The following is a 9811-nucleotide window of genomic DNA, read 5'->3' as shown; positions in this document are numbered from 1 at the left end:
TTCTAATATTGTTATAACTTTGACTATCAGTAGAAAATAGTTTTTCTGCTACACAGTGGTAGCAGAGAGGATAATGGATGGAAAGCTCTCCTTGAGAGGATTCTGGAATTGCCATGTCCAGTGATGGCAGTTAATGAAAGACTAGGACAATCTTATATGGGCAAGATCATAAGGATGTCAGATCTCTCCCACATGAGAATTAAAGTCACTATTCAGATTTTTAAAATCTTGCGTAGCTGAGATGCTGGCTAAAGATAAAGGGAACATGAATTAGATTGTAGTTAAGGAACATTATTAATATCAATTAATTGTTCATGACTACCTGTGGAAATGAAGATTACATTATCAGTCATATTTTCCTCCTTCCTTTGTTACCTATATATTTATGTATTTTAGCTACCTAGCTTTCTTCTTTTCTCTCCCTTCCTCCCTCTGTTTTACATATACATAGGATATGTAGTTATTGGTTAGCTTTCAGGTTTGATTCCGAAGTTATAGAATGTCAGGATGGGATCATGACTGGATCAGGAAAGATCTTGGTTTGGGACCTGGATACAGTAACTGATGGGATTTTGAGTTGTTCCCCTGTTGTGAGAAGGATAGTTGTATTATGTTAGACCAGAGAATTTATGTTAGACCAGAGAATTGCTATTCTACTGAAGGGTAAGTTGGTAAGAGGGATGTGTGTTAATGTTATACAACTGGAGGGGTGGATTCTAGTGGGCATTTATCTTGTTTTTTGGCTTCCCAACTTCTGTGACCCCTTCCGAAGCTCAGGTAATACCCTACTTCATCATTCTTGTTGGGAAGAAAAGCCTACTTCTTCCTGTATCACAGGAAACCCTGAATAACTTATCTCACAGCCCCTGTAGCAGCTAAGCTGTGGGCATGTGCCTACCCATTAGATATCCTGACTCAGCCTTTGACACAAAGAAAGGGAGACACGGAGGAAATTTTTCTAGCAGTGGCAGCCATTGCAGCAAAATGGATCCCCGGGTAACAGTGCTACTGGTGGCACCCTATGTCCAGTGGCTAGCTGTGTCAGAGCCATGAACTGTAAGATTTATGCTTGGAGGCAGCAGGAACATGCTAATCAAACCTGTGCTGTGGTATGATTTGGGCACTGAGTGACCTCCTGAGCCTGCTTCTCCAGTTGCTCCGTGGTTTTGAAGTAAGAGCTATCATTTTCAAGAAATCCTTTTCTGCTTAATCAGCATGACTTTGGTTTTATTATTTTCGTCTAAGAACTACCACAATGTAACCAATCATCAGAAAAGGACTTGAACCCTGAACTGGGCCACCACTAGTACTCTTTCCATCTCATCATTATTTCTCTCTCTGTGTGTGCATTTTTGGCCTTTCTGCATAGACTTTTGCTTCTCCATCTATGGGGCAGTCAGGAGAGAGTTGCAAGCTTCTGGATTTCCACATCCAGGCCAAGTCATACTGAGAATGACCCACAGGTCCGCAGCCTCAGTGCCAGGTTCCCAAATCCAATCGTGAATCCTCACTGGGCAGGAGGTGGTGGACTATAAATTGGGCTGCTGGAGCTCACACCCCTGTGACTCTGTGGATTGGGGACCATCCTCAGAAAAGGGTGATCCACTGTGAGCTGCAAAGACATCTCCAAAGAAGTCTACTCTGGGAGCCTGGAGTTTCTCAATCCTGCTATGCTGTGCTCTCTGATACATCTCTCCCACGAGGCTAATCCTTTACATCAAATGCTTTACAGGATTAAGCACAACTCTGTACTTCCACCCCCACCCAACCCCAGCATCCCCGTCTGCAAATGCATCACTAGCTCTAATCAGTAAATGACTGGATAGATATTAGGGGTTGACTCAGATAACACTGCAATAACCCCAGTTTCTGAGCTAAGAAAATGAGAAGAAAAATCTTTTAATAACTGAACTTTCAAATACATAAACATAAGCCCAGATCAGCAAGGTGATGAATTTGGAAATCTCAGGGAGTTTTCTCTGGGACTTCTTCCACCCAGATTGCTTTATCTCCAAGTTTTGACCCAGGAGTTAGATCATATGCTTTGGCATTCATCATGGTTGGGCTCATGGGGACCAGGAAATAGGTGGGACAATTACTTTCTGCTTGTCTCTAATAAGGCTCTCAGGGAATCTGGTCCCAGTGGCCATGGAGGCTACTGTAAATATCCATCTCTGATACCCCCAAACATCCTGCACGGAGAGCTAAGGCCATGAGTCTCCGCTCCTCATTTGCTTAGGACCTACCTATATTTCCAAGATTTTCCAAACCTTATAATAAAGAGGAGCACTGTCCAGTTCCTCAAAGGTGAAGAACACTTGATAGCAACAGCATGAACTTCTCCCAGGTAAGATTGTAACAGTGGGGATGTCAATATTTCTTTACTTATGGGTGAAGTTCTTTTTTAAAAAAAAATTAATTTATTTATTTTAGGCTGCGTTGGGTCTTCTTTTTTGCGCGCGGGCTTTCTCTAGTTGCGGCGAACAGGGGCTACTCTTCATGTGGTGTTTGGGCTTATCATTGCAGTGGCTTCCCTTGTTGCGGAGCACGGGTTCTAGGCATGCGGGCTTCAGTAGTTGTGGCTCATGGGCTGTAGAGCGCAGGCTCAGTAGTTGTGGTGCGTGGGTTTAGCTGTTCTAAGGCATGTGGGATCTTTCCGGACCAGGGCTCGAACCCATGTCCCCTGCATTGGCAGGTGGATTCTTAATCACTGTGCCACTAGGGAAGTCCCCGGTGAAGTTCTCTGAAGAACCTCCTTTGTTAAATCTTCCAGATCCAGGGAGTAGTAGTAAAAGTCCTGAATCCCTCATCTGTTGCTTGTGATAAACCCAGTACCAATGAGCTGTTTCTCTTCTCTCTACGATCTACTAAGTGGGCAAAAGCCTGGGAATGTTCATAGAGATGCACATAATGTCAGGGAAGGACTGTGTATGTGCCTGTGTGTTGTTTTTATGTTGTATTTCATATAATTAAAAAAATTAGTCCAGTGGAACCAGCATCATCTAGGACTGGAGGTCGGAAGTTGAGGGTTTAGGGATTAGGGGCAGATTCTGACTGAGCAACTTTAATGTAGGTTTTATTAACATGACCATGGCTGGAGCTTGGGTTATTGCACCCAAACCCTTTGCTTCTAGGTTTCTGACTTCTGCTTCTCTTCTCTGCATCTGAGTCCAGCCCCATGGGAGAGACAAACCAGTCAAGTAACTCTGAGTTCCTCCTCCTGGGACTCTCCAGGCAGCCCTAGCAGCAGCAGCTCCTCTTCGTGCTCTTCCTGAGCATGTAACTGGCCACAGTCTTGGGAAACCTGCTCATCCTCTTGGCCATCAGCACGGACTCCCACTTGCACATCCCCATGTCCTTCTTCCTCTGCAACCTGTCCTTCGTGGATATCTGCTTCTCCTCCACCACTGTCCCCAAGATGCTGGCCAACCACATACTCAGGAAGCAGACCATCCCCTTCTCTAGGTGTCTCACGCAGATGTATTTTGTTTTCACGTTCATGGACATGGACAATTTCCTCTTGGCTGTGATGGCCTATGACCACTTTGTTGCTGTATGCCACCCCTTACACTACTACGCAAAGATGACCCACCAGCTCTGTGCCCTGCTGGTTACTGGATCGTGGGTCATTGCCAACCTGGATATGCTGTTGCATACCCTGCTGATGGCTTGACTCTCATTCTGTGCAGACAATGCCATCCCCCACTTCTTCTGTGATGTTACCACACTCCTGAAACTCTCCTGCTCTGATACACACCTCAGTGAGGTGATGATTCTAATTGAAGCACGGCCAGTAATGAGCACCCCATTTGTTTGCATCCTGGTATCATATATCCTTATCAACTGTGCTGTCCTGAGAGTCCAGTCCACAAAGGGAAGATGGAAAACCTTCTCCACCTGTGGCTCCCACCTGGCTATGGTTTTCCTCTTCTATGGCACCATGATATTTCTGTATTTCAACCCTTTATCCTCCCACTCAGCTGAGATAGACATAGCAGCTGCTGCGATGCAATGTCTCTATGGTGACTCCCATGCTGAACCCCTTCATCTACAGCCTGAGAAACCAGGACATAAAAGAGGCTCTTGGAAAAGTGGTTGCTATTAATTTTTTCTACCCAGTAGTGAAATAGACTAAGAAAATCATGGAGGGAACTAATTTATAAGAAAATCATGTTTTTGTTTTTTTGATTATGCAAAAGTTAACATTTGTCTTTTGTAAGAGAATCATCTACTATCTGTCTTGGGAGTACAAAACTTGATACAGCCTCTTCAGGTTAAAGATGGAAAGAGAGATCCTTGTACCAAATAACTTGACTATTCCAACCGTCAGTGCCCTCCAGCCAAAACCCATTAGGAGCACACCTCTTGTTGAATAAGTTGCGTTTATTACTCATGTAACAAGGGAGTTACACATACCATGGGGGGAATAGTGAGGTATCTTAGTAAGAAGGTGCTCAAAAGGACTTATTAAAAGACTTGGGATTGTATGAGGTGATTTTGGTAAGGATTGGGTCTTTGCTCTGGATTCAAAGATGTCACAAAGTGAGGGTAATTTTGGTTCACTATCTTAATATATTTTATCTAGAAGGAGGGAAAACTAGACTGAGGCCAAAGCTGTGATTGGCAAAGAAGTAGCAGTCACTCATATCCACCAGCACAGGGGGAGTTTGGTCATTTTTGTGGCTTGGACAGTGTTCATGTTTTAGTGTTCACATGCTTACAGAGTGGTCTTCTTTTGTCTTACTTTGTAACAGTCACAGAATGGCCTTGTGTGACACTGATATTCTGTGCAACTCTCTGTGTTCATCAAAAAAGCACCAAGAAAAGTAGCAGGATAAAAAATTAATGCACAGAAATATCTTGCATTTCTATACACCAATGATGAAAAATATGAAAGAGAAATTAAGGAAACACTCCCATTTACCATTGCAACAAAAAGAATAAAATACCTAGGAATAAACCTACCTAAGGAGACAAAAGACCTCTATGCAGAAAACTATAAGACACTGATGAAAGAAATTAGAGATGATACAAACAGATGGAGAGATATACCATGTTCTTGGATTGGAAGAATTGACACTGTGAAAATGACTATACTACCCAAAGCAATCTACAGGTTCAGTGCAATCCCTATCAAACTACCAATGGCATTTTTCACAGAACTAGAACAAAAAATTTCACAATTTGTATGGAAACACAAAAGACCCCGAATAGCCAAAGCCATCTTGAGAAAGAAAAACAGAGCTGGAAGAAACAGGCTCCCTGACTTCAGACTATACTACAAAGCTACAGTAATCAAGACAGTATGGTACTGGCACAAAAACAGAAATATAGATCAATGGAACATGATAGAAAGCCCAGAGATAAACCCATGCACCTATGGTCACCTTATTTTTGATAAAGGAGGCAAGAATATACAATGGAGAAAAGAAATCCTCTTCAATAAGTGGTGCTGGGAACACTGGACAGCTACATGTAAAAGAATGAAATTAGAACACTCCCTAACACCATACACAAAAATAAACTCAAAATGGATTAAAGACCTAAATGTAAGACCAGACACTATAAAACTCTTAGAGGAAAACATAGGCAGAACATTCTATGACATAAATCATAGCAAGATCCTTTTTGACCCACCTCCTAGAGAAATGGAAATAAAAACAAAAAAAATGGGATCTAATGAAACTTAAAAGCTTTTGCGCAGAAGAGGAAAACATAAACAAGACGAAAAGACACCCCTCAGAATGGGAGAAAATATCTGCAAATGAAGCAACTGACAAAGGATTAATCTCCAAAATTTACAAGCAGCTCATGCTGCTCAATATCAAAAAAACAAACAACCCAATCCAAAAATGGGCAGAAGACCTAAATAGACATTTCTCCAAAGAAGATATACAGATTGCCAACAAACACATTAAAGGATGCTCAACATCACTAATCATTAGAGAAATGCAAATCAAAACTACAATGAGGTATCACCTCACTCCAGTCAGAATGGCCCTCATCAAAAAATCTACAAACAGTAAATGCTGGAGAGAGTGTGGAGAAAAGGGAACCCTCTTGCACTGTTGGTGGGAATGTAAATTGATACAGCCACTGTGGAGAACAGTATGGAGGTTCCTTAAAAAACTACAAATAGAACTACCATATGACCCAGCAATCCCACTACTGGGCATATACCCTGAGAAAACCATAATTCAAAAAGAGTCACGTACCAAAATGTTCATTGCAGCTCTATTTACAATAGCCCAGAGATGGAAACAACCTAAGTGTCCATCATCGGATGAATGGATAAAGAAGATGTGGCACATATATACAATGGAATATTACTCAGCCATAAAAAAAAACGAAATTGAGCTATTTGTAATGTGGTGGATAGACCTAGAGTCTGTCATACAGAGTGAAGTAAGTCAGAAAGAGAGAGACAAATACCGTATGCTAACACATATATATGGAATTTAAGAAAAAAAATGTCATGAAAAACCTAGGGGTGAAACAGGAATAAAGACACAGACTTACTACTAGAGAATGGACTTGAGGCTATGGGGGGGGGGAAGGGTAAACGGTGACAAAGAGAGAGAGAGGCATGGACATATATACACTACCAAACGTAAGGTAGATAGCTAGTGGGAAGCAGCCGCATAGCACAGGGAGATCAGCTCGGTGCTTTGTGACCGCCTGGAGGGGTGGGATAGGGAGGGTGGGAGGGAGGGAGACGCAAGCAGGAAGAGATATGGGAACATATGTATATATATAACTGATTCATTTTGTTGTGAAGCTGCAACCAACATACCATTGTAAAGCAATTATACTCCAATAAAGATGTTAAAATGAAAAAAAAAAAGGCAGAAGACCTAAATAGACATTTCTCCAAAGAAGATATACAGATTGCCAACAAACACATTAAAGGATGCTCAACATCACTAATCATTAGAGAAATGCAAATCAAAACTACAATGAGGTATCACCTCACTCCAGTCAGAATGGCCCTCATCAAAAAATCTACAAACAGTAAATGCTGGAGAGAGTGTGGAGAAAAGGGAACCCTCTTGCACTGTTGGTGGGAATGTAAATTGATACAGCCACTGTGGAGAACAGTATGGAGGTTCCTTAAAAAACTACAAATAGAACTGCCATATGACCCAGCAATCCCACTACTGGGCATATACTCAGAGAAAACCATAATTCAAAAAGAGTCATGTACCACAATGTTTATTGCAGCTCTATTTACAATAGCCAGGACATGGAAGCAACCTAAGTGTCCATCAACAGATGAATGGATAAAGAAGATTTGGCACATATATACAGTGGAATATTACTCAGCCATACAAATTGAGTTATTTGTAGTGAGGTGGATGGACCTAGAGTCTGTCATACAGAGTGAAGTAAGTCAGAAAGAGAAAAACAAATACCGTATGCTAACACATATATATGGAATCTAAAGAAAAAAAAAGAAAGGTTCTCAAGAACCTAGGGACAGGACAGGAATAAAGACACAGACGTAGGGAATGGACTTGAGGACACGGGGAGGGGGAAGGGTAAGCTGGGACGAAGTGAAAGAGTGGCATGGACATATATACACTACCAAATATAAAATAGCTAGTGGGAAGCAGCTGCATAGCACAGGGAGATCAGCTCAGTGCTTTGTGACCACCTAGAGGGGTGGAATAGGGAGGATGGGAGGGAGACACAAGAGGGAAGGGATATGGGGATATATGTATACATATAGCTGATTCACTTTGTTATACAGCAGACACTAAAACAACATTGTAAAGTAATTATACTCCAATAAAGATGTTAAAAAAAAAAGAAAAATCACCAAGGGACTTCCCTGGCAGTCCAGTGGTTAAGACTCTGTGCTTCCAGTGCAGGGGGCATGGGTTCAATCCCTGGTCAGGGAACTAAGATCCCACATGCTGCATGGCACAGCAAAAAAGAAAGAAAGAAAGAAAGAAAGAAAGAAAGAAAGAAAGAAAGAAAGTACCAAGACCTAGCTGTGAGTGCTAGGCTGGTTCCTGGATATCAGGGCTGATTTCTCTTTCTCACAACAGAGACACAGAGATACAGGCACTTGTGATGAGAGGGTCGGACTGGTGTTGGGGCAGGAAGGAGAGGGTTCATTTAAGGGCTCCAGGAAGCCCTAATTCTGCCACACATTCAAGCTAGTTATTTTTTTTTTGGAATTTTATTTTATTTATTTTTTTTATACAGCAGGTTCTTATTAGTTATCTGCTTTGCGCAGGCTCAGCGGCCATGGCTCACGGGCCCAGCCACTCCGTGGCATGTGGGATCTTCCCGGACCGGGGCACAAACCAGTGTCCCCTGCATCGGCAGGCGCACTCTCAACCACTGCGCCACCAGGGAAGCCCTAGTTATCTGTTTTTTACATATTAGTGTATATATGTCAGTCCCAATCTCCCAATTCATCCCACCACCGTCGTCACCACCCCTATCAAGCTAGTTATTTTTTTACCTTTGTATCTGAGCTTTATGTATCACGCAACATTATGACAGGCACATGAGTAAGTTAAACAAGGAAAAAATATCCTCCAAAATTCTCAATGCCCAGTCGTGTTAATCAACTGCATTTTTTCCACCTTCTCTTCCATTTATGTCAATGCACTGTGATATTTTACACAGATACTTATTTATATCCTGATTTTCCACTTACATTTTGTAATAAAACCTTTCTAAATTGCTGGATAGTCTCCACAATTTTATTTTCCAGCCCCTAGTAATTCCTTCAAGTTGTTCTAGCAAAATGTACTCACTAGTAATCCTGTTCTTGAATTAAAACATAAAGGAAATTTACTACTATTTGAAAGTATGACTTTAAATTTATTTTGAAAATGATTGCAGAGAATAAAATATTGACAAATAGATGAAACTGGTTAAAACATCACTGAGCAGAATGCTCTGGATTTTGAGGAACAAAGAGGAAAACAGGGCAGTTCCCCTTAATTTCAGAGGGATAAGTAAGATGATATCTTGTATGAAAATGGACAAAATTCAGAATCAGAGGCCATTTCTGAGTTTCATATGATTTTCTTTTTTATGTTTGCCATAATTGTGTATTGATATTTTTGTCTAAAGGAATAAATGGTAGCATTTTCAATTTTTAGTCTATATTTCCAAGAATTCTTTATAATAAGATGGACAGTACCTGTTCCTTGAAAGTTTGAAAGACACCTCCAGCCTTTGTTTTATGTATTAGATACATGTTATTAGATACATGTGTGTTTATAAATTTTATATAATCTTGTTTTATCCTTTTATCATTATAAGATATCCATCTTTATCTATAGTAACATTTTTTGTTTTAAAGTCTATTTTGTCTGATATTAGTATAGCTACTCCAGCTCTCCTGTGGTTTGTTTGCATGACACATCTCTTTCCATCCTTTTACTTTCAATCTAATGTGTCTTTTAATCTAAAGTGTGTACCCTGTAGATAACATATACTTTGATCATGTTTTTTAATCCAGTGTGATGATCTCTGACTTTTGGTTGCATTGTTTAACCCATTCACCTTTAATATTAATGTCTGCCATTTAACTTTGTTTTCTATGTGTCTTTTGTGTGTCTTTAATGCTCTCTTTTGCATTTATTGTATATTTTCTAATGTAGCATTTTAACCCCAGTAATTTTTTTCACTATATTTTTTGGATTTTTTTAGTGGTTGCTCTAGGTTTTACCATATACATTTTAACTTATCAACATCAGCTTCAGATTTATACTAACTTAATTCGCGTGATATAAAGAAATGCTTCTCAGGACTTCCCTGGTGGTCCAGCGGTTAAAACTCCATTCTC

The 9811-nt window shown here is 40.7% G+C and overlaps 1 protein-coding gene across 1 annotated transcript; it reads left to right on the top strand.

Annotated features, from left to right (window-relative positions):
• The first annotated feature begins 3178 nt into the window (after window positions 1-3178).
• On the top strand, window positions 3179-4130 carry OR1F1 (olfactory receptor family 1 subfamily F member 1). Its single transcript, XM_030848541.2, is given in 2 exon segments — window positions 3179-3994; window positions 3996-4130. Coding segments are annotated over 2 exon segments (951 nt in total).
• Window positions 4131-9811: the final 5681 nt, after the last annotated feature.

Source organism: Globicephala melas, chromosome 15, assembly GCF_963455315.2.
Source record: "Globicephala melas chromosome 15, mGloMel1.2, whole genome shotgun sequence".
Taxonomy (NCBI): domain Eukaryota; kingdom Metazoa; phylum Chordata; class Mammalia; order Artiodactyla; family Delphinidae; genus Globicephala; species Globicephala melas.
The sequence above is the reverse complement of the archived record's forward strand: the minus strand, read 5'-3'. Positions and strand labels throughout refer to the sequence as shown.